At 44.3% G+C, this 25,051-nt stretch overlaps 1 protein-coding gene across 1 annotated transcript; it reads left to right on the top strand.

The window, feature by feature from the left end:
• The first annotated feature begins 11,107 nt into the window (after positions 1–11,107).
• On the top strand, positions 11,108–24,366 carry CDADC1 (cytidine and dCMP deaminase domain containing 1). Its single transcript, XM_056328982.1, has 9 exons — positions 11,108–11,265; positions 14,741–14,835; positions 16,376–16,553; positions 17,367–17,945; positions 20,026–20,075; positions 21,152–21,321; positions 21,846–22,035; positions 22,682–22,742; positions 23,986–24,366. Exons 1-9 carry the CDS (start codon positions 11,187–11,189, stop codon positions 24,057–24,059), a joined length of 1,476 nt encoding a protein of 491 aa, XP_056184957.1. The 5' UTR covers positions 11,108–11,186; the 3' UTR covers positions 24,060–24,366.
• The last annotated feature ends 685 nt before the right edge of the window (positions 24,367–25,051 follow it).

Raw genomic sequence — 25,051 nt, 5'->3', positions numbered from 1 at the left:
TTACCTGTTGCCTTCCTGGCTCTAGCGATATAAATCTGGACCAGAATCAATGAAGTGGGACTGTGACTCACAGGAGCATCACTGGTGGTATGTCTGCACCTGTCTTTGGTTACCATCAACGCTGCAACCCCATCACAGAAACCCACCAGATCTGTCAGGCACAATTTGCCCTTAGTGAAGCCACACTGGCTGTCACCAGCAGATGAAATTCAGTGTCTTCCCTTTCCCCGCGACACTTCAAAGCAAACTCTGGGCCAGCATGCAAAGTCCCTTCGACTCAGATGGTCTCAAGCAAGGGCTTCCACCTTTTCTGTCACCAGAAGGTCTCAGCACAGAGCACTAAGGAGCACAGACTCAGGACTCCTCCTGGGAGCAGATTTGCCTCCCTCAATATAACCTGTTGGGTTTAACTCTCGGTGTCACTCACTTTGACTCGTTGGACCCATTTTTCTTTCTAAAAAGAAATTAAACATATCTCACTCTAGGATCTCCCCAGTGGACAAACAGCTGTGCGTCTCCTTGCCCCACCCCACAGCCACCCTCAAGCCCCAGCACATCCCCTGGGTGCAGCAAGGGACATACCCACAAGGTTAATGTCCAGCAGAGGCTGAATCTTAGCATCCCAGCTGCCGGCTGCTGCATGGGGAGGTCTCACCTCGTGCTCTCATGCTGTGAGAAGCCAGCTGGAGCATCCTGAGGTACCCAAGGCTCAGAGGCCCTCAGTCTCCTTTCCCTCCCAGCCAGCACAGCTGAACTCACCAGCCCCAATGACAGACAAGGGTCTCATGGCTTCCCTCACTTCCTCAAAGAAGGGCTGTCTGGCCTCACAGGGAAAGTCGTCCTGACTATAGGACACCCTGTAACTCTGGGTTACCACTTCTTCAATGATTGTACTTTGAGATACATCAAGAAATAACCGGGCAGAACATAGTTTTAGGAAAGATGCTCTGAGACTCCATGGACCCTCTGGGGAATCCTCGGAGAGCAATGAAACATCCCCCGAGCACAGCAAAAATGTGAGAAGCTCTCAGCCAATTTCTCAGACAACTTTAAATGCAATAGGTTATTTATATGATTGTGAGAGAGTCAAAAGGTAATAGATACACCTCAATTAAGTGGGCAAGAACTGAGCCCCTAAAGTGCTGTGAAGAAAATTTAAACCAAGAAATTTTGTCACCCTGGCAGATGTGGAGGCATAAGTCATGCTTAATCTACAACGAAACCGATGGGGACCGAGGACTGAAAATGCAAACGCTAAGTAAAAAAAAAATTAAAAAAAAAAGCAAAAGCACAAGGCATGAAAAGCTCAAACTTTAAACTTGTTCAAGGCTCTTTCAGGCTGTCTTCCTTCTTGATGTCTCCTTTCATCTGGATGCTTCTTGCATGAATCCAGTCCATGCAGAAAGTTTCTACAAAGACCATTTTACCAGCACCTTCCTAAGATCATTTCACCCTCCTGTCTGCCCTCTTCCACTGGATTCCTTCTCCCAGATGCAAAATTTTTTCACTCCGTCCTTGCCAGTCATCTCTTTGCTCTTCAGAAGCTGATGCTGCTGCCAAGCATCCCACAATGTCCATCTCCATATCCATATTTGCTGGGGTCAGAAGGAGTTCCCAGATTAGAGTGTGGGCACCCCAGCCTGCTTGCATGGTTGGGAAGACGTCTCCCCCTAAATGCCCTCAAAGCTAGTCATCCTTCAAACCTCTCCTTAAGAGCTCACCTTACTCATGATGCTTACTGAAAAATCTCTAAACCAAAGCCAGAGCTGGGTACAAATCAGATATAATGTAACGTGACAGTCTCCTAAACCTGGGGCTTCACCAAATACCACTGTCATTAGCAACAAAGGGCCCAACTTCAGCACAGGGAACCAGTCTGAAAGGCATCATCTGCCAGTCACCAAAAGCAGTATGGAGTGGCAGAAATACAAGCCAGATGAGACTGCATATTTACCTGGAATGGAAGGAGAGCCACCGCCAGCGTATAGAAGCTGCGCAAGGCACTCTGATCCCTCTGGAGCGTGGTGCAGTTGCCGGATCAGAGAAGACAGCTACCCTGGCCAGAGTAGAAGATAAAAAGCCACAAAAGAATAAAAGTAACTTTCCCCCGCCTCATTTAAGGTATTCTACGTGACAAGAAGCAACAAGGCAGAACACAAAGGATGGTGGGATCCAGGCACCCTCACACCCTGCCCTCCCAGGCAGCAGCCACTAAGGGGTCTTATAGTCACCAAAGCAGATGCAAGTCCTAAGTGACCTCCACGTCAGCAGTCTCAGAAACTCGGCTACGATATCAGATGAATACAAACACTTACGTTCCTGTTCAGCAAGTGTCATGGAGCCCATGACAGCCCTACAAGACTCAGTAGCTGCCTGCTGTTGTATCAGGGGTACTCATACACTGCAGGACACGGCAACATTTCTGTGCTCTGCAGAGGTGGCAATACAACCCCAGGAAGTCTCTGGAAGCAGCAAAAAAGTCAGCCTGGCTTCCACTGCTGCTATAAATCAAGGATACCAGCAGGGACCAGCCTGCAGCTAAACTGATCGTGAAGAGAAGCATAGGGTCCAACAAACGTGTAGCTCCTATGCAACAATTTTTGCCCATCTTAATAAGGAAATCTGTTCCCTAATTTAAATTTAGGTCTGCTCTTTGTCTGTGCTGTGCAAACACACCCCAAAGGCAAGCTGTGTTTTGACCCTGTGGAAGTAGAGGCTGTCCACAACCCCAGAAGAGGAATCTGGAGAGAAGCTGAGTTTCCCCATCTCCTGCAGCAGCTGAGCACAGCATAGGGAACATTTTCTTAATCCAGGGGTTCAATTCTGCTGACACGAAGCCGGGCAGCATTCCAAGCCCTGGAAGTTATTTGAAGGCTTGTAGTCATTACCTTTTCACAGTGCTTCATTTCAACAGACTTCAGCAGAACCTGCTGGACTGACCTGAACCAGCTGTACCTGTGCAAGGGAATCGTCTCACCCAGCTACCCCCCGCTCCCGGGGAGCAAGCCTGTGTGCTGACCCTAGCCCGAGGGACCGACCTGGCCAGGGCAGGGCAGGAGGGCAGGCTTGGTGCGTTCAGCCGCTGAGGAGGATGGAGGGGCAGCCGAGGGAGAACGGCAGGGAGCCTTCACACCTTGCCTTACACGGGCTCTTTCTTTCAGCGAGACCATCACAAAACACACCCCTAGACAGAAATGAGCGATCCCTGTCCAACAGTTATTGCAGTAGAGCAGGTCTGCAGGATCCACGCCCTCAGACCCAGTCCTCGCACCGAGAAGCTGGGCTAAGGGAGTTGCGATAAGACAAGCTGCTCCCATGCAGAGTGGTGACCCATCTTCCCCGCCTTCGGGAAGTTACCATAAAGGCGCAGAAGGGACAGACAAAACACAGTAATGTTTGCTCCTTCCCATGCTGCTTGTTGTGAAGGGAGATCCCTCCTGCAGAGCTTGGGAACAGGAAGGAGGCAGGGATGGACGGAGCTGCCCGAGAACAACCCTGGCTGAGACAAGCCTGGGAATGGTACAGGAAAACGCAGAAGAGCAGCAGGAGGTGATCCCACAGAGCAGAACCCCCGCTACCACACAGAACAGACCCACCCAGCCCCATTTCTTTCTTATATGCTCTGTTCCCCACTTACATACTTTCTCTCCGTTTACTGATTTGGTCCCCAGAGTCCGTTTCACAGCTGCTGGTGAGAAACAACAGCTCTTGTCAGGAATTTGTGATAGCTAGTCTTCATTTTCATTTTGTTTCCTTCTTTTCAGACACTTCTTGCTTTGTAAAGTGCATGTGTGTGCAAGGAGCAATCTGTCTCCAGGACACCTTTCCACGTGGAAGTGTCAAATGTATTTCATTTTGGTCTGGGATCTAGGAAATATTGCATTTATTCCCAGATAGCGAAACAAAATTGAATTCTTGCCTCCTCATCACTGAAACCCAAAGACCTGTCAAAGGAAACACATAACAATAAGAAAAATTGACGGGTTATCTCTGTTACAGAATGGGAGAAAAATCCAAGTCTGACTGTTTGACAGTACACATCACTGCATTACAACTGAAGTCCAAAAAGACAGCCTTAGAAGAAATTTTCTCTGTTGGCTTGCAGACAGGGTGCTGGTTTTGTGCTGGGCAGCCTCTGGGATATTTGCACAACAGAATTGTGAGCTTTATCACACAAATGACAGGAACAAAATCTCATGCCTGAGCTCAAGTGAGTTAGATTGTGAATGAATTTGGGTCAGACCCACAGGGCACAGTGGTATGGGTGTGCCCAAGACTTACACTCAAGTTGAAGCCAGCAGAGCAAATTTGGAGTGGTTGCTGAGCACCCGAAGGACCCCGCTAGTGCTCGGCACCATTTGGCAGGAACCCTAACACTGCCAAGGGATGCTCACCACCTCACAAAACGTGTCTGCTGTGCCTTAGGGCTTGTTGTTTACTAGAAAGTATAACCAGGCAAGTGCCCCAAGTATCTGTACGTAACTGCAGAAGCAATCACTTCCAGGCTGTCAGCACAAACCTGGCCCCGTTAGGAGGAAGAGGCACCACTAACTGCCTTCTGTGACCGGTGTGGAAAGAGCTGTTCATAACCCAGATATCCACAGTGCCGCGTGCCACCAGCACGGCAGGATGCTGGACTCTCCCCTCACAAGGGAGGGAGGACAAGGGCCTATGGTTTCTACAGCAGGAGAGAGGTGGAGCGTTTGCACGGCCATTTCTGCTGGCTCCATGTTGTGGAGTTGACAGATACTGTCCTTGTGGCTGTCAGACTGACTTTTACATGGTTCCTAATCTGGCTGCTTTTCAAAGCAATGAAAAAGGGAGCAAGCACTAAAGAGAGTCTGATAGAGACTTACAGCCCAAGCTTTTGGAGGAGGTCTCCGATTCATCTCCCTCCTTTTTACCCTCCCTGAAGCTTGCCCAGCGGGACAAGCCCCAAGAGAAGTGCCTCACCTTCTCCTGGTGAAGCAACTATTTCAGAAGCTGAAATACCACAGGCCAAGAAGCACCTTCAGGAGCTGAGCCCTCAGACCTGAATCTCTCACCTCAACCTCAGTGTTACCATCCTCAGTCTCCTCTTGCAGCCAGGTGAAAACATGGAAACCAGGCTGGGTGACATCTGGTAGAGGAGCAGCCAGGAAGATGTCCAAGCCCTGTGATGCATTACAGACAGCCACGCTTAACACCAGACACTATATTAAAAGCCTATAGCAGGCATGGCTTACACAGGACCTGGGATCCCACGTGTCTAGCAACAACCACCATGCCAGTACCCTCACCACAGCTACCTGCAAAGGCCATAGCCCAGCTATATAGATGGAAGCTGCAAAAACAGTAAAACACTCTTCTTACAGCCACCTGAAAGGTTGCTTTTATGCTGCAATCTAGGCATAGCCTACAGGCCCTGACTTGTCCCCTGCGAGATCGGCTGAAACCCCATCACCTTCCCACAGTAACATCTTCAGGGCTGGCGTCTCAGAGGGGCTCCTGCTCAGGGCAGGTTTCCCTGCACAGCATCTCAGCTGTCACAAATCACTCTTGCCACCACGTGCTCTAAATGCTTACGTTTCCACTGCGTGTACTTCAGTACACTGCTTTATAAAGCAAGCACTCTGCTGTCTGTTACAAGTTCATTTATACAGGTTTTGTTTGTGTGATATCCAGGTTGTTGCCTGTATCAGTTATACAAAGTTTCTTAAAGATTTTAAACACATAGAAAACGTTTACTATCTATCCCAGCAACTTCTAAAAGGTGTATTTTTATCTCTTCCCAAGCCATAGCTTGTAACGTAAACCCCTGTCTTGACATTTTGATGTCTAGGACACCACTGAGTGTTTGTTTGCAATTAAAAAGTTGATTTGTTTTAATTAACATCATAGATTCAATGCACAGTAGCAATGCCTCAATAAATTCTTGTGTTCCTGTCATATATGTAAAGGCATGTGTACGCACATGCAAGTATCTGAAGGAACATTAGACAGCACTGCAGGTTAAATGCATAACATGGGTATAAAAGGCAGCCAGTTAATATGGCTCGGTGAAACAATGGATCGTTACTAGCTGCTGAATATATAAATTCTGGACATCTAAGGCAGCAGCTACTCCAGATGACCACTGCATGGGCATGAATGCAGGATTAGCCTCTCTCCCCACAGTCTTTCACAACCTTAGCGTGACCCAAACCTGATTGCCTTTCTGATGCCAGAGCAACACCAGGTCCTTACTGTGTCTAAATAAAGACATCCTCACTATATAGCAATGTCTACCTTCTACTGTTTTCAACAGAGATACAAACTATGCACATGGACAGCTTCACAGGGAAGTAGACATGTCTGAGGTTGCCACGGAGGGGGGGAATTAGATTGCTTAAATTACCGCTGCCAAAGGTATCAGCAAAAGTGGTTTTATTGAACTAAGATGTTATAAAAGCGAGACCTGCAAGTTCAACGTCAAGGTTCACTGTATTACTTACTGTAGAGGATATAGCAACAATTCAAAGTTACCAGTACAAAGCCTAGTGCACTATAATACAAGGTTACGTGTGGTATCAGTCACTTACCAATGATCTGCAGTTGGTAAGGGGTGTCTCAGCCTTGAGGAGTAACCTTGAGAGGTGTCTGTGCTCAAGGGGAGATCATAGCTGCTAAGCAGGGAGAGCTCAGAGAAGGGTTACCTGGGCTGTCATATTTATGGAATAAAGTGCTTGGCTTGTACTCAAATTGCATCTAATGGAAAAGGTAAATATGAGACTCCTTGTACTCACAGCTTTCTTTGTTCCTTGATAAATGAGTCTTGGAAGAATCACCTGCTATTCATGCGTTAATCATACGGTTGGCGTTTCAGTTTCTAAGCCCATATGCATCGATGTTCACCACGTCACCCTGTTCCTGCACAGGTTTTCAGAGAACAGGTTGAATCTGTATAATTTTTTGGCCCAGTTACAAAGGCTGAGGCCTTTGCTTCCTTTGGAGACTGAACCAAACTACCAGAAGTTGGGTCAAGGAGTTGAATGCCTCTCCCACAGAGGTGAAGCGCAGCAGCTGCAGAGAACAGAACACCAGCAGACTTAAAGCAAAGTCCAGAGAGTCAGAGCTCCCAGGTTTACATCCCATTGCAGCACCAAGCTGCAGCTGAGCTGATGTGCAGCAGATGCCTCTGTCCCTCAGTGACAGCCTGTCCTCCAACAGTGGGACAGTACATGCGACCCCTCCTTAATGCAATGCACTGGAAGGAAGAAATTGCCATCGTACTTACAAATTGATTAATTAAAATATTTGAGATGAAAATAAATAATTCCTGATTGTTTACTTGCTTGATGTCATTTCATTTACTAGATTAGCACATACTTTTTCATATTTAACAGACTGATGAGGCTGAAGGATGTATCTGCTTTTGCCTGACAGCAGCACAAAAGCTTTCTTCTAGTGAGCTGTAAAAAACAACTCATCACCAGCAGAAACTCCTTCAACATGGCTTGCAGAGATAGCGAGAGAAGCTCATTGTAGTCGCACAGTACAAACAATGAGCAGATATCTCCTGTATGAACTGATGGGCCTAGCTGTTATGGTGACACTTAATAGTTCTCTGCTAAAACTTTCTAACAGGTGGGTTGTTTTTTTAAAACCCAGAAGGCGAAGCAAGGGTCAGACTGAAACTACTAGTGATGAATAAAAATCTCAAACCCCAGGAATTAAGCACAGCAAGCTCTTCTTACTAGTTTTGAAACAGATGATCAGCTTCGCTGTATGTCAATACACTCCAGCTAAGACTTTGGGGTAAGGTGTAAAGTCATCTGCATTAAGAGAGTGATGGTAGCGTAGGAAACCATGTTTCAGGATCTAAAACCTGTAGAGCTCAGCTGCAGAAAGACACTGCAAAGCCAGTCACTGCGACACAGGAATAAGTCATCTTATCAAATCATGGAAGAGGTGATGATGAGGAATGAGAGTCTCAGTCCACAGACACCATCAAATGGAGGGTGTAAAAATATACCGATGGTGATACAAGAAGCACCAGAAAAGCCCAGCAAGGCAGCTCAGTAATTTCTCAGTAAACACTCTTATATTGAATGGCTATTCAATTATTAAGCTCATCAGCAAAGACAATCACGCAGCTTCACAGCACTGCGGGTATCACAGGGTATCATCACAAAGAGAAACATACCAGAAATCTGAGGATGCAGGTGACATGACAATTTGATGTAACAACTTCCAAAGGACATTTTGGCAGAGTGAGCTTTAGGAATGAGCTTTCTGTCATCTACCAGATCAAAACAACATATCAGAGACTACAGCCTTCTGGTGTGCTTAGAATGAGAAATACTAGCAAATGGGTCTGCTAAATAAAGAAAAAGGGGGCCAGGGGAGGGAGGAAAGGGGTGTTAAGCAATCAGTCACTTGAATGAATTGGGTTTGTAAGACAACTGCAGGAACAAACTGCAGCTGTTGAGGAAAGTAGTAGGTTTTTCCAGCAGGTCTGATTCAAGCAGAAGAGGCCCATCCAGAAATTCTTGCTGGTGACATACTCAAAATGGCAGCTCAGAGGCTAACACACTGGTTAACTGGAAAGGCTCAATTGCCTTGAATTGTGCATAAGAAGGACAGTGGGGCCAAGAGCCCCCTTTCCTCATTACGTTCCTCTACCATCCTCCTCTTCACTGTCATCTTGCCAAAAGCAGCACACTTACTCCCTCAGCAAGGATGCTTTCTGGATGAGGGTTGGTGCCATACTCCTTTCGACCAGATTTTAGGGAATTACGTTGTCTCTCTTGGTCCTGGAGTGAACGAACGCTCTCCTCAGATGCTGTCATCCACTGCCCTCTAGTTCTTAGCAGAAGGCAAGGAGGATTATAAAGTCCTTTAGTCCCAGTCCACTGAGAGCTTTCAAGTTCAAGACTAAAATTAGATGAAAAGCCAGCATAGGGTGGGACTTGCCTATAAATTGTGCTGCCTTCCCTCTTACAAAGGAGACTCCTGCACAGTGAGGTAACTGCAACTCACTGGTGACTGTTGCTGTGAACTTGACTTCCACTTACTTTGGGCTTGCTGACCCCTGAAAACCCCACCTCCATGCCCGGCTGCACATGGAAACACTAGGGCATGCAAGTCAAATACTGTGGCATGAATCAACAAGCTACTGGTGAGAGAAGCTGATTCTCCAGCACAGTGGAAAAAACACCACAAAGTTTAACAGAGCAGAGAGACTTCTTGCAAGTGTTGGTTTGGTTTTGGGATACCGGGGGATGATCATACCAAAAGGTGTTACCCTTTCACTTGCTGCAGGTCTATTCTAACATAAAAGGTCTCTCCCCTGCTTTCAGCAATAGTCCAGACACATTTGCAAGATTGGTAAGTGCAAATACACACATAATTTTGTAGTCTTTCATAAAGACATGGTCTAGAAAGGAATTTTTCTAAATAGGGAAAAAGTTCATCTTAGATAATGGTAACTTGCACAGCAAAGGAATCCATTTGCATCCATATAGGAAATGAAAGACTCCTCAAAAAGAAACAATTCATAAGCTAATTCATGCTCTCATTCAGTTTCTAGGCTTATATTGACCTTATTCAAGACTCACGAAAGATTCTGTATTGCTTTATGTCACGTCCTCAGGAATCCTTTTAGTCACTAGTCCTTTTAGTCTAGATTGTCTCGGACTCGCTTCTGAAACTCCACAAGATGTGATTTTATAGTCACTGGCTCCGAATAATTATTTTGGTGGGTTTTTTTTAAACACATGACAGCAGTTTATAGATTTATCTCCAAAAATTTAACCACAGAGAAACTTTTACATAAATGCATCACATACCTTCCACAAACTATTAGTAGTTTCTTTATAAACGTACAGTTTTGGGATCAAGTACCTCCCCTTGTAGTAAGTTTCCAGTCTTGAGGTTATTGCATACTACAGCCCCTTTTGTAATCAATAAGATTTATCCAGTTAACTACAAGTCATTCTCTTCACAGAAGAAAAGATATTAAATATGAAGTCAGGGTGTATTCTAATTTAACTTCCATGAACCCGTTAGCCTGTGAACGGAGGCCACCAAATCCCCTCAGACTGGCTCATCTTTCAGGAGCCCAATGCCTTGATGTCCAGGAGAGAAACATACCCTGAATTATAGGCTCAAATCAAGACAAGAGATTGTTTAAAAAAAACCCACCCAAGACAACAAAGGACACAGAAACAACCAACGAACAAAAAAAGCCCCAAACCTTTTCTGCTTTCATCCAGCCTTTCCCTTACCATGGGCAGTCAGGGCAGCAATCCCAGAGCCGGTCTTCCCGGGTCTGAGCGTCAATCCGTACACGATGAAGAGTTTTGGCCCAGTCGCAGCAGCCACAACACATACGTTAAAAGATGAAAACCAGACCGTTTTTCACCTGTACGCCGCCAAGGCCTTGCTCGTTTTCCCACACGGGTGTAATCGCCGTATAACGGCTCTGCCCTGGAAAGACACAGCTGGTGCCGACGGCGCGGCCCCGGGCGGAGCCGCTCTTGCTCCGGGCACGCGGGTGAGAGGCTGGGCCGTGCCGGCGGGACAGCTCTCCCGAAGGGCAGCCGCGCCGCAGCCGGGGCCCGGAGGAACACGGCTTTCCCCACGCGCGACGGAGGCACTGAGCTGCCAAAACACGCAGCGGGCGCGGGAGATGATGGCAGCCGGCACGAAATCCCCGGCTACGAGCCACCCGCTCAGCAAGCCGCAGGGAGAGGCTGCCCCTGCGCTGAGGGGCCCAGCCGCCGGGTCCCTTCTTGCCCGCGAGCTTGTACTTTCCCCAGGAGGCCACCCAGGGCCGGCTGCGGGGGGGACGCGTGGCGGCGGCTTTCCCCCTCAGCCACACGGCAGCGGGCGGCCGCCCAGCACACAGGCTCCGCGGACCGGTGCAGGCCCGCTGGGGAGAACGGAGCGGTGGGCTCTGTGTCACCGTTAAAATCCCGCTACGGAGCACAGGCCCCGCCTCTCGCCAGGAGCCACCGCCCGCCCCGTCACGACAAGCCCCACCCCCCCTTCCCCTCCCGCTGCCTATTGGCCGAGGTGCCCGCCCATCAGCGGCAGTTGCCATGCGGACGCCTCCACCGCGGCACCGCCCTGAGGGAGGAGCGGGGCCGCCATGGGGGCGGGCCGGGGGAGGCCGGGGGCACCGGGCGGTACCGGCACCCGCACCCGCACCCGCACCGGCACGGATGCACGGCGCAGAGGAAGCGGCGGCGGCGGGGGGGCCGCGGGTGAGCGCGGCGAGCACGCAGACCGACAGCATGGCCGGTGAGCGCCGCCCCGTGCCCGCCGCGGGGGGCCTGGCTGCGGGGGGGCCGGGCCGGGGCCTGCCCCGGCTGTGAGGGAGCCGCGACCCCCGCCGCCCTGGGGAGCGGGCGCTGAGGCGGCGGGGGGGGAGGGGTCTGGTACGCTGACGGCGTGTCGCGGGTCTCTTCTCGCCCACCGGGTGCTTGGGGGCGTTTAAGGAAATGCCCGGAACCGTCCGGTCTGCGCTGCCCGCAGGGCGCTGGCGGGGCTGTGCCCTCCGCGGGCTGTGCCGGCAGCCCCAGCCTTCCCCTCGGCTGCTGCGCCAGGGTGCTGCCGGCACAGATAACGCGGTACGGTGTGTGCGTGTCCGGCCCCCCTCCCTCGCTCGCCTGTGCTCTTATTCATAAGGCCTTTTGATAACATACGCTTGTATTTTGCATTCCCCCCACCCTCAAAATTATTTTTTTCCAGTTCTACACCATGTATATTTCACGTGTGTAAAATGTAATGTGCGTAAAAATGCCTGCCTTCTGAGGGGTGTTCTTGTTAACCCCTATAGCAGGGCCCATGTATGAATTTTGTAGACAGCAACTTTCTCTCAGGGCTGGGGATGCCCAGATGAAGCTGATTTTGATGGATTTCACATATCCCGTCGCTGCTGTCCCAGGGGAGTGGTGTGTACAAACTCATTGCCCATGGACGTATATTTACAGCTCTCACACTGAGGACCATGCCAGGGCTGCCAGGTCCCCTTTGATGGGTAAATGGGTTTTGTTTCATCCCAGTTTTTTGAAAATCCTGCCTCCAAGTGAGCCAAGATGAGCTCTGAAAGTGGTTTCTAGTTTCTGTTTCCCAGACAGGAGAGTGACGTCACTGATTTCCTCCTCCTGATGGTGTGAAAGCAAAGCACAAGTGTTTGTTTCATACTGTCAAGACAACTTCTTACAAGCCTTTCAGACTTTGAACTAGGGACTCCTATGCTGCAGCCATGGCATAATCCTGTATCTGAGCCATGTCCGGAGCGTCCTGCTCCTTTTTGCTTGCAGGTGTAGGAGTAGCAGAGTTTCTGACACTGGCCTTCAGCGTGTGCTTCCCTGGAGCATGATTTGCCTCACCAGAGTGAGATCCCTAACCTGGAGGAATAAAATCGTACCTCTGTGTGAGGACTTGATGCACCTGAAAAGAGCGCTCCTTTCATGTGCAGTTTTGCTTTCAGTAGCTAAGAGCCTGATTCCTTTTCTTCCCCAATCTTCTGTAGTTGCTTTAAATTCTGTAAGATGTCTTCTACCTTTTTTCCAGGCCACTTTAATCAGTATTCTCTTCACTCTGTTGAACTTAAGGGAACATTTAAGTACTGAGTCACTGAAGATGTGGATACATAGATAATAGTGACCACAGGTCTCTCCTTTTTCATCATGATATTCTCCTGCTTCTCATTATAAATTCAAGTCAAGTCACAACTGCATTGTGATCGGTACATTCTTCAGTTTGTTTCCCATGTGTTTGACAGGTCACATTCAGATTAGGTCAAAGAAAACAAACAGTAATTAAAACTTGGTTTTGGCATATTCTGTTTTAAGTATACTTTGTATGCCAAATTGTAATCTATTTTAGAAAACATGACGGTGTATGTGTGAGTTGATACAAATTGCACTGTTTATTTCAGCTTGCCACTTGGGAACTGTACACGTGTGTGCTACAACAGGAGTGAACAGGGGCTGTAATGAGAGTGAACTCAAATGCCCATTTAAGAAAACAAATTCTACTTGTTTAGATGTGACTTGTAGACTTCTTTTACAATTTGTTTTTAGTACAAGTGATAACAGATTCATAGGTGCTGCAAGCATAGCACACATATCTGTGCTAACCATGTGTCCCTTGCAGTGCTTGTGCACTGTGGAATTAGTGTAGCTGGGTAGCCTAAGGAGTAGTAGACAGTGTAGCATCAGATGGTGCTGCTGAGATGTCTATAGTTGCTTTCCAAGATCACACATCTGTGTGAAAAAAAGCTGTTAAAATGCTGTCTGAAAATGGTATTCCAGTCATGGATTGCATATGTTTATCTGCTGTCCTAATTGTATGGGTTCACAGACATGTCATTAAACTAACCCTCTCTCGCACGGAAGCAATCTTAATATCTGATTGTATCTCTTCCAAACTGCTGGAACTACTTCAAGAAATGCCTTCCTCTATTCTATTCTTGCCTTTGCCTTTTCCTCCTTTGCAAAAACTTTGGCATTTGCAGGAGGGGATAAAAACAGAAATACTATTGTCAGGTGGCACATGAGACCTGCAGAGGAATATATCTTCATTGCAGCTCTCTGTAAGCACCCCTGAAACAGGGACTGGAGCTTCTTCGAAGACTTAATTAACTTCATGCCAAGTGTGAAGCACGCCAGCTTTACATCTGGAATGGTGCAAGCATTAGTGAGCAGTGCAGTACTTCCTCCTTTTTCATTTGTGGGGCACTCATGCATGCGGAGCGCTGCCCCTCACAGGACAATGTTCAGATTTTGAGTAGAAGCACAACACAGCACAAGGTGGTGATCCGAGAAGCGATTCCTTGCTACCTCTTTGGTTATTCAGTCAGAAGTGACAGCCTGAGCAATAGGCTTACACTTTTGTAAAAATCTAACCAAAAGTTAAGCAAACTGTAAAAATCCAGAAGTAGGTTTCTCTGGAACTGATGTAACTGGAAGGTTTCACAACAGCTCATCCACTCTTGTTGTGGTTGTCAGTGATCCAGTGTAGGGGGACGAAGACAGTTTGATGTTGGTGTGCAGCTGTGGCCTTGCTTTGATGATGTGCAGCTGTGATCCTGCAGCAAAGTGGTTAGATAAAAACTTAGATGAAGCAGAGAAAAGGAGGAGGAGAGGCTGGCTGGAGGAAGAGCACAGGACGAAGAGAGAACATGGACACAGCCAAGAATAGCCTGTGGGGTGGCAGTAGCTGGTCACATGGACGAGTAGAGTTTGACCAATGGTAAAGCTTTTGACCACGCATGTACAGAGTGTAAACTTATGGAAGCTGTGGCTAGCCAATATCACCATCCTTACAAAGTCCATGCTATCATACGCCACCATCCAGTGATCATGATGTGTGCCTAGATATTTTCTGTGGTGAGCCTGAAGCTGAATCAGAAGCTGTGTTTCAAATTTCTGTGAATCATTTAAGCACATTAAGTTATGTGGGATCCAATCTGTGATTTCTGCTCTTCACCTCTGAGTAGAATTAACTCACTGAATTTCAGTGAAAGTTGCACCATTTTCTCTCATTGCACAAATCTGATCTCTGCATCCAGATGTCAGCATTCTGAGTTGACAACTGCTGCCCTGAAGAGGATAGTGTGGATTTAGCTGCGATAATAGCAGAAGTGGTTGATGAACTAGCTTCTTAGCAGCTGTGGTGTAGAAGACTTCAAAAATATTGTTCAACAATGTGGGGCTTCTTTATAAGTATTCTTTAATAAATACTTCTCTTTTTCTTCTGATGACAGGACAAATGCCAAGACTTTCTAAGGTCAATCTTTTTACTTTGTTCAGTCTCTGGATGGAGCTCTTTCCCTCGGCTGAGCAACAGAAAAAATCACAGGTAATATGTCCATGCATACTGTTAATTGGTCTTTCTGAACAGCTCCTGCAGTGAATTTACTCTAACTGCTCTTTACACAACAGATAGTCCAGAGGAGGCGGGGGGGAAGAAAAAAGCTGGTAAACCTTTTTCAAATATTTCTTACAAGTAGAAAAAAAATCCGCTGGTGAGAGAAAAATAGTTAAATAGTGTGCTATTTCTGAAAAACTTTGAAAGGCAAGGTACACCCTCGACAGGTGAAGCAAACACTGAAAAATGGTGGGTATTTTGAAGAGCATAACAAAGAAGGCATGGTGTATACCATGCATTTCTTAGTATATACTAATTGTAACTTTAAAATTAGCGCGGTTGATGGTGTAGCAATATTCTTTTACAATTACAATGGTCATGATTGCAGACAAGTTCTTTTTTATCGTGGAGGTGCACAGAACTACTTGAAATGTTTGCTGATCAAGAACTTGTAGATAACTTTAGTGACAATGAAAAGAAACCAGTCTTGAGAATGGGTCTTCTAAATAGTGGCCAGTTACACTTCAAAGTAGAGGGGTATTTTCAGAGTGTCCTGGAACAGGGTGTTTCTTTTTGTGATCAGAGTTCTTATTGTGCTCTTTAAAATTGTTATTACACTTCATGCAGAGCATACCCATCTGCTAAGATCCATAGCACATGTATCAGCCAGGACAAGAAAAGATAGGAAAATAGTGTGAGTGACAATTAGGCCTGATTTTCAGAGCTTGGTATGTCCCAGACTAGATCTGAAAGAGGGACAGATGAGCAACACCATATAAACTTCAAAAGCAGTTTCAAATTCAGTAATTCAGTTAGAAATGGCACTTGGGTTATATGTAGGGCTTTAGTACAGCCTAATTTCTGTAACCGCAAAGAAATTGAGCAATTTACAGATCTAAGGCAACAGTATTCTGGTAGCAGCTGGATCACATAATGAGATCTGTTCCACTGGCTTCATCAAACTAGCTTGTATCCAGTTTCCTCACAAGACATGGGAATCCAGATGTAAGAGGTCGTCTGCGGTACGCAGACTTTTTCCATGGAAGATTCTTTAGAACCAGGATTCATTTCTGTAAGTAAAGAGACAGAAATAAAGCTAGAGAAGCTATTGGCTGCCAGGATGGTCAAGCTTGAGACAGAAATTAAACTCATAAGCATTTCCAGATGCTGGATGATCCAGAGGCGTTTTCAGCTGTAACTGACAGAATTTTCTACACTGCTTCTCGATTTTGTTATGGGCAAAGCAATGACCAGAAAAATCAGGAATTTGCAACAAGTCCCTATTTGAAGTTTGGCGGGGCACAGCACTCTTGTTATTAGCAGGCATGTAGAAACCATGTAAAAAAGAAATAACTGCTTAGGGGAAGTATAACAGAGATTGTGTAAAGATTCATATTGCAATTTGTATTGAAGAGCTATATGCTGTGATCCTAGTTGATTACTGTTACCCAAGGAAGAGGCGTAACATCTCAACGGACTTGATGTTGAAAAAAAAGTAAAATAATAATAATAGTAACACATTTTTCTGTAGGTGAAGAAGAGTGGTCTAGTTGTGGTGAAAAACATGAAGATTATTGGTCTTCATTGTTCCAGTACAGATTTACATGCTGGCCAAATTGCACTCATAAAACATGGATCAAGACTTAAAAACTGTGACCTTTATTTTTCCAGAAAACCATGTTCAACTTGTTTAAAAATGATTGTAAACGGTAAGCAATGACTGTAGTAGAGTAGGAAAAAGTGTTATGCTTGTGATTGGTGGTATCAGAAAGCCTGTTTCTCTTTGGGCTGTCTCACTTGTGAATGCCAATCCCTAACTTGCATAGTCTGCGCTGATATTTTCCACAAGGCTGAAAATAATACTGAATGTACATTTCCTGGACCTGGTGATCAAGAAACTAGGGTTTACTACTGAGACCTTATCTCTCTGTGCAACTGTTCTTATTGGTGGTACTTGTCTCTGGGTTGGGATGCACTGCTGAGATTCTGACATGCCTGTTGCACCTTTCCAGAGCAGCCCTATGCCTGATGATGAGGTGTAGATTGCTACATTTTTCCTTGCCCCACCATTGCTAGTTAGTGGCACCAGAGGAAGTGTGTGTACTTTAGGGTTTCCTTTTCCCAAGCAAAATGAAGACAAGTCAGATTATTCTTTTCCTGACATGGCATCTGCTGGTACAGCCCTTATGCAAGTACTGATTTTTAATCTCAGCAGCAACTTTTATTAGTGCTAACTTTTCTACGTGGTGTTAATGTATCTGTTGTAGGTAAGACACAACATTAGGTTGTGACAAAGATTTTAGAACTTGGAAAACTCCAATGTTTGTCTGTAGTCTGATTATCAAATCAGATAACCTCTTGGTACTCGTAACAGCTAGCATTTTTGTTGTCCAGGTGCTCCTTAAGCAGTACTCGGTGCCTTAAAGGAGTAAAACCAGGGTTAAGCAATAGTGGGTTGAATATGAGGTTTATGTTCCACTGCACTCGTATGGTTCCTTTTGCTACATTGTCTTCTCTTCCAGCTGGGGTGAACAGGATTTCTTACTGGCCTGCAGATCCTGAAATCAGCTTGCAGAATGATGCATCCAATCCCATGACTACGGATGATGCAAAGCTAGATGCCAAAGCAGTAGAAAGACTGAAGTCAAATAGTCGTGCTCGTGTGTGTGTGTTGCTTCAGCCCTTGGTGTGCTATATGGTGCAATTTGTTGAAGAAACTTCCACGAAGTTTGATTTTATTCAAAAAATAGCAAAATCTCAGACTGACTGTAATATTGACTTTTATACTGCGTGTAGACAAGAGAGAATAAAAGAGTATGAAAGTTTATTCCTAATTTCAAATGAGGAAATGCACAAGCAAATACTGATGACAATAGGACTGGAGAACCTCTGTGAAAATCCATACTTCAGCAACCTTAGGCAAAATATGAAAGATCTTGTCTTGGTCTTGGCGACAGTGGCTGCCAGTGTCCCTGTCTTTGGATGCTTTGGATTTTACAACAGTGAATCGCAACAAACAAATGAAACAGACCATCAGGGTTTGCCCCAAGAAATTGCAAGGCACTGTATGATACAAGCCAGACTACTTGCATATCGGACAGGTGAGCTGTTACAGTAGGGGAGGGAAGAATGTGTCTCATGAGTAAAGCGAGTTCCTGATTTCAGTCTTACTCTTCCAAATACTTTGAGGATGCTGCCGAATTCCATTCCTACATCTGTGAAACAGGAGCAGCAGTAATAGTAAAAACTCCACAGGGGTACGTAGTATTGTGTGTGCAAGCTTGCCAAGAGAAAATTAGTGCAGGTATTTTACATACAGTGCTAGCAAAGCCTGTCCTGCCAACATGTCTAACACCTACCTGAACACAGAATACAATGACATTTAAATTCTTCAAGCTGCTCTAAGGCTCTTTTTACTGAGGTTTCACAAGATGCTGCTCTTATCAAATAAATGCCAATATTTCAAGCAGATTATGTACACTTCTTCAGAAAAAAGGCAGTGAAATATATCCTTTCAGTAGGGCATTAAGTACAGTTATATTCAGTTTCCTAGTACTAATCTTATTAGTCAAAGTGTTAATATATCTGATGGGGTTTTCTTTGCAAAGATGCTGGAGTTTTGATGTACAGGAGTTCAGGATGGAAGGATAGTTACTGACTGTCTTGATGCAGATGACTTCTGTTAGCTGCTTTATTCTGTCTGTGTATCAATGCAGTAGTGTTCCAGAGAACAGACTTATGAAGACTTAAAACTTGGTGGTACTTCTTAGGGATGGTTTTTTCATCTAGATAGGATAGTAGCTTTTTTAAAACACTTGTAAACAAATAAATAGTACACATTTAAAGCTTAAACCAAAACTAATCCCTCAACCCAAACACACAAATCCAACCTATCAAGTCAGGAGCTCGATACGCCTTTTGACTTACTTTTGACTTTGTTGTTTGAAAAGGTGAACAGTCGTCACATTTTAGAACCTCCTCCCCACCCCACCCCCCTTTTTTTTTTTCTTTGTCAGGTACCTTCCACAAATTTGGTCACCAAAAGTTGCAGAGGAGATTGTGTTTTTAGAAGTAGTTCAGAAATTTCATGGAACCAGTTGTGAGGTTTTTGTACAACTACAGTTTCACAGAACAAGACAGACTGACCAAACTTGAGTACTTATTTTTGGGGCAGCAAAATTCAGTTTTATCTGTGCTGTTTAGCCTGTACTGAGGCCTGGCTTTTGAGCAAACTCTTATTCCACTTTATTCCTGTAATAAAATTAAAATAAATAACAGCACACACACACATATATTTACATGCTTTACTTTATTATATGGGTGGATCTAAGAGGAGCAAGATCACAGGATGTTTTCTGTGCTGGCTTAATATACATCAGTGACTGATAAATATGCAGAACATAAATAAAGCCAGCCCTCATAAAACATATCTTTGGCAGGAAAGACCCTCTTTGAGTGATTGTATATGGTAGTGATACCAGAGATGATGGAAATGGTTAATTGAAACAGCACCTTCTACAATATTAATCGCTAGAAGCCTGAAACATTTTTTTCTCTGTGATATGCTCTAACTGGTCAAGACTCCCGTCAATAGCTACTGGGGAAGATTTCCAAGTTCCATAAAAATCTTACAGGTCACATAGTGAAAGTTCTGTTCCAGTTTTCCTGTGGTCTTGGCAACAGTGGCCCCCCTAAAATCCAATTGTTAACATTTTGTCTCTGACCTAGGTATAAAATACAACTAATTTTGATAGGAATTCAGATCACAGAACCATAAACTTAAGGAATTCACTTAAAGAATGGAAGAAATTAAGTAATTAATTAAGCAGTTGATAACTGAGAAGGTTTTTATCAGTTTGTCATCTCACCTCAGCAAACCTGTCCATATATATTCTGGCACACATTTTCTTATCTGATTGCTTCTTATTGGTTGCTTCTTAGCATTGTGAACAAATGTACGTAGCAAAGTCTTAGACTGGCTGGCCTTGCAGTTAAAGCATACCCAGCTTTTGCAGTGGACTCATACGACTTTGAAGCTGTTAAATCTTTCAGCTTTTCTTTTCTTCTGTCCATGAAGCAACAATTAATGTTATTCATTACTCTAGGATGTCATATGTTAATGTAGAGGTAACTCAGAAGTGCTTCATTTGTTATTTACTGCTAAAATTTTATGTATTTTAGAGGATCATAAAACAGGAGTTGGAGCTATTATTTGGGCAGAAGAAAAATCAGTAAGTATTGAAAAAGTTACTTTTCCTTGGACTCATAATTCATAATTTGTGTCTGCTTTGAGCTTGTTTGCTTTATGTTTATACACGTGCATTTTTCATATGCACACAGCACTGTAGAAGGCTTGCACTTCTTATTCTTTAGTTCAATGTTAATGTCTGAGTTCATTATTATGGCTGTCAAGATGAAGGGGGAGTATAAATGCGTTTAGTAACTACCACAGTGTGTCTGTCTAGCTTTTAAGCGTGCCTGCTTCCCTAGTCACTGTCAGTTACTCCAGGTGTCCTGGCCAAAAAGTTTTGCCACAGCTGCTGATCAGGCAGTGTGTGCCTACTGTGTATGGTCCCTCTTTGCAGCTATTTTTTGGAGAGGTCTTCATGCAATCATAGGCTGACAAGCTCTTGATGATTTTTATTGCAGCTGAAATGCCATACTGGCTTTAGTAGATGCCTTTTTGGATCAAAGTGATATTTTTCTACAGATATTGTTACTGTGCTTTTTCCCATCCAAACATAAAGTTTTTATTTCTTTATGTCTCTTATTATGCATGTTACTAATCCCAGGAAGCCTCATCCTCCATGCAGCTGCAAAGTACTCTTCATTTGTTTTTAGCACTTCAGTCAGCAGCTGCTTATTGCTGTTAGGTTTCTTCTGATTTCAGTTACTGATTGCTACTTGGTCAGCCCACTGGTCACTGGCTCTGTTGAGAGGCAGGTGAAACACAGCCTCTGGCACATCAGAGACTAACCCCAGCTGTCTTTAATTTTGTACATTGCAGAAAGGCTTAAGGACTAAATCCTTAATACTTTTTGTTCTTGCTGTCAGTATTACTTGCTAAAAGGAAAGCTTCTGAAGTCTTGTGGAGCATGTTGTCTGTGGTGTTACAGTTTGCCCATGCGGCTCCTATGGAGGAACTTAGTAGAAAAGCTCCATATAGACGTGGCACGGTTAGCAAGAGCTGAGTTCTAACTGCTGTAACCTGGCACGAACTGATAATGTGAAAGTATACATTGCACAACACTTTGACTTAGTACTCAGTTTAAATGTCCCCAAATTTGATGCTTTCTTACTGTTGCAGAGAAGCTGTGATGGAACAGGAGCAATGTATTTTGTAGGCTGTGGTTATAACGCCTTTCCTGTTGGATCTGAATATGCTGATTTTCCACACATGGATGATAAACAAAAAGATCGGGAAATCAGAAAGTTCAGATACATTATACATGCGGAGCAGAACGCCTTAACATTCAGGTAATGGGTTTATTTTTACTACAGAAAAAGAGTAAGATGGTTCAGAAGCAGTTCCATGACAAATGCATGATGTCACTGTGATGAAGTGTGGAATGCAGTCACGGTCTTGTTTATGCCTATGGTGCATAACCTGGATGTGCATGGACACAGTCAGCTTCTGGGGCTTCTTCAGACTTCATGAGTGAACTTGGGTTTTAAAAATTACTCACTCCAGTGCACACCAGCTATCCTTCAGATACAAGCCACTGCCTCCGATTCCTGCTGGGACCATGCTATAACCTGAAAAATGGAAGTGTAACTTGTTAAATTGTTGAGGCTTCCAATAATGATATGTGCGGAGAGGTGGGATGGGTGTTCTGTTCACAGATAGTAAAATCAAACCAGGTATTGTTGTGTACTAGTGCACTTGGTTAAGAATAAGTTGCTTCTGAGAGTATGTAACACTTTGCTTGCTCTTGTGAGCTATCTAGTTTGTTGGCATTCATAACTATTAAGATATAATTCTGTTTTCTGACTGCTTGTAGGTGTCGAGAAATAAAACCAGATGAGAGAAGCATGATATTTGTGACAAAATGTCCGTGTGATGAATGTGTCCCATTAATCAAAGGGGCTGGTATCAAGCAGATCTATGCAGGAGATGTTGATGCTGGAAAAAAGAAAGCAGACATTTCCTATATGAAGTTTGGTGAACTTGAGGGTGTAAGCAAATTTACAGTAAGTGTCTAAATATACTATATTCTAAAAACTCTGGGCAGCGTCTGGGGAGGGTGGAGCGAGCAGTCATCTGCAGCCAGCCTAGAAGCTGTGTTTTCTCGTGCTGTTTAGTCAAGTGGAACTGAGAGGTTGCTCTGTCCCCACACTGGGGAGAAGTGCTGTGCCATATGCCATATGATGGGGCCAGGTGTTTCTGTTTTGTGTAATTGCCTTGCAGATTTCTCTCTTAAGTCATTGCTCTTGTTTGAGGTGGTCTCTTCACACTGAAGTTCTCTCCAAGCCTCCCTGTCACAGCATGGCAGCTGACATGGGAGATCACTGTGATTTTGTATGCCCTTTCAGCAGGAAAGAGCTGTGGTAGGTTTTGAAGGTGGCCAAGTGCACCTGCACTCAAGGTGCTCACCATGAGAAGCTGCAGCACTGTTGGTTTGAGCAGATTCGTTTCTCATTCTCAAGGGAGTAAACAGCCATGCATCTCTTAACAGCTTTTCATCCTAAAAGCAAGTGTGTGTTGAAGGGGGGGCCCTTCATTTCCTACCTCACCCCTAGTTATGCCTTACGATGAAGGACTGTAGGGTACTTCTTTCTCCTTTTGCTTTCTTCTGTTTTCCGAAATAAGTAAACATTTTTTTTCTTCTTTTACCAGTGGCAAATAAATCCATTGCACACTAATGCCCTTGAATTCCATGACCCCACAGACAGGGAAAGTAAGTATTTTTTCATCAATTCATTTTATGAATGAAGTCAGTAAGTGAGATGGTGTTTTAAACAAACCTTAATCCCTCTGGGATTTATTAGTCTTAATTAATCTTGGTTTCAATTAGTTAAATTTTGCTGTGAAAACTTCTCTGAGCTTAGATGAACTAATGGTAAGTTGAAAATGAGCTTGTTTTAACAAATGCTTGGCTTTAGCAGATACATTACAAAACTTAGTAATGCTGTTATCGAGGTCAACAATATCATGTTTTGCACATAGATTATTTCAGACTATCATGTTTTAAATTTTTTCTATAAAGACTTCTAATATTGTGTTCCATAGTGTCATTCTTTTTCAATAGAAATTGGACTCCTCCAACATTTAAATATGTCCTGCAGAATACTTCAGTGCTGCTTTTGTGAAGTAGAATCTATGCCAATGCTTTTCAATCAACATTTATCTTTGTGTGTATATATAGACATACTTAACACAAAGGCCACAAATTCCTTGTCAGCCTGCCCCCCTGTAGCAAGGGAGCTGTTATCTTCTGAAAGCAGAGTTTAGATGAGTCTTATGTCGAAGCCTTTTTGTGCTACAAAAGTGACCCACCATTGTCATCTACTGTCATCTACCAGTCCTCAAAATGTTTCTCATCCACAGGGGAAGATAATGTGGAAGAAGCAGCTAAATAATTTTTGTGCCTCAAGCATGAAGATATGAAGCATAAAGATAGGGAGTTGGCAGTTACTCAAAGCATAGAGTACCATGAATAGCCACATACTACAAGCTAATTCCTAACGTGTACTGAGCTAGATTAGTGAAGTCTCTTTGTTAGCTATTTTCTTACGGACCAGGGGAAAGGAGGGAGGAAAGGGCTCAAAGTTGTGTTTCTGTTGTTAGCAGTCACTGCAGAATGTTAGGGCTTGTTTGTCCTTCTCTCTGCTAAATGTTTTTTTGGCTGAGCTGTAGAAAGATTGATCCTGGGGTACTTTGTTTGACAACCTTTAACAGGGCTTATTTTTCTAACAATGTTTTCTTCATTGTTGTATTTTCAACCCTGAACTGTTTTAAGGTGCTTGCTTTCTTTAGTGTATTTCTCTTGCTATGATTATTGTGTGTTCCTCTGTAAAAGTAAGAAGACAATCTTCATCCCCCTCCCTGCCCCCAGTGTTACTCCAGTGTGCCTGTATGTGTTGAGTATTTAAGCTATGCTTACTATTGTATTAATGTTTCACATGTATTTTTTTCTTTAGATGGGATCCAGAAAACAAAATCGCTAGATGACCAGCCGCACCAAAACAAGAAACTGTGTCTTGGTCACTACTGAATAATTGAGCACTTCTGCAGTCTTGCTCTGTACTTTTTATAATGCAGCCTGTTTGCACTTTCAAATAAGGAAGAGTTTTATTTATTGCTTGGAAAGTAATTTTTAGAATAAGTTTATTTATGATGTCTTTAATGTTTTATGGAATTACCTGAAGGTCTTTTTAATTTAGTTGTTCCTGGCAAAAAAAATGCTGCTTGTATTTTCTGTGAAAGTAACTGGGTGGTTAATCATTGTTAACACATTAAAAAAAAATACTGAGAGTTTATTGCTGGTAGATCAGAATGATAATAAAACGACATCTTTTTTGCTTGTTGTGTGGATTGAGGGAATGGATTTCTAAATTCTGGGATAGCAGAATGCAGAAATAAGCCCTAGTTCTTCAAGTACAATCATCAAGGGAATCTTCTAGGAAATGGTAGATAGATAATCACTAGCAATTATTCCTCTTGCTGAAAGTGGCTTCTGCTCCTCAGTCTGTTTGTATAAAGGAGACAAAGATACTGGGATGGCAGTCATTGCTAGGTAAGTGATTTGGAAATCAAGCTTGTCTCTCATACGTACCATCTTCCAACCACCATAGCAGCAGAGCTCTTCTGTTTTGTGGCACTTGCATTGCTGCTGTGTGCTTCCTCAAGTGCAGCCCACCTGAATTAATGTAGATGACGACCTTTGCTTTTTCTCAGCTTCTGGATGCAGGCCTGAAAGAATTTGGCTGTATTCATCTCACTGGCACATAGTATGTGAAGAGTGCTAGTGTTCAGGTTTTGTTAATACTTCGCTAACAGGCTTCTAGGATTACAGAAGCTAATAAAGTGCCGGATATCCTGTTGTTTCTTTGATAGGATGATCTGTACCAGTGCAATAGCCTGAGTCTCTTCAGGTGCCAGTCTCTTGGATGACTACGTGTGGAATAAGGGTGACATTAAAACAGCCAGTGAAATGGCAGTCTAATATTTTTGCTAGTTTTGAGGGGTGCTGGGTAGATAATAGGT

This window comes from Falco biarmicus, chromosome 2, assembly GCF_023638135.1.
Source record: "Falco biarmicus isolate bFalBia1 chromosome 2, bFalBia1.pri, whole genome shotgun sequence".
Lineage (NCBI taxonomy): Eukaryota > Metazoa > Chordata > Aves > Falconiformes > Falconidae > Falco > Falco biarmicus.
Note: the sequence above shows the minus strand (reverse complement) of the source record. Positions and strands in the feature narration are given on the sequence as shown.

Bases quoted from the DNA above. Each gene is read 5' to 3' on its own strand.
- CDADC1 (XM_056328982.1), top strand. From the start codon at position 11,187: ATGCACGGCGCAGAGGAAGCGGCGGCGGCGGGGGGGCCGCGGGTGAGC. The intron at 20,076-21,151 runs GTAAGTATTGAA...TTACTGTTGCAG, and splicing joins TTTGGGCAGAAGAAAAATCA to AGAAGCTGTGATGGAACAGG. The intron at 21,322-21,845 runs GTAATGGGTTTA...GACTGCTTGTAG, and splicing joins CAGAACGCCTTAACATTCAG to GTGTCGAGAAATAAAACCAG.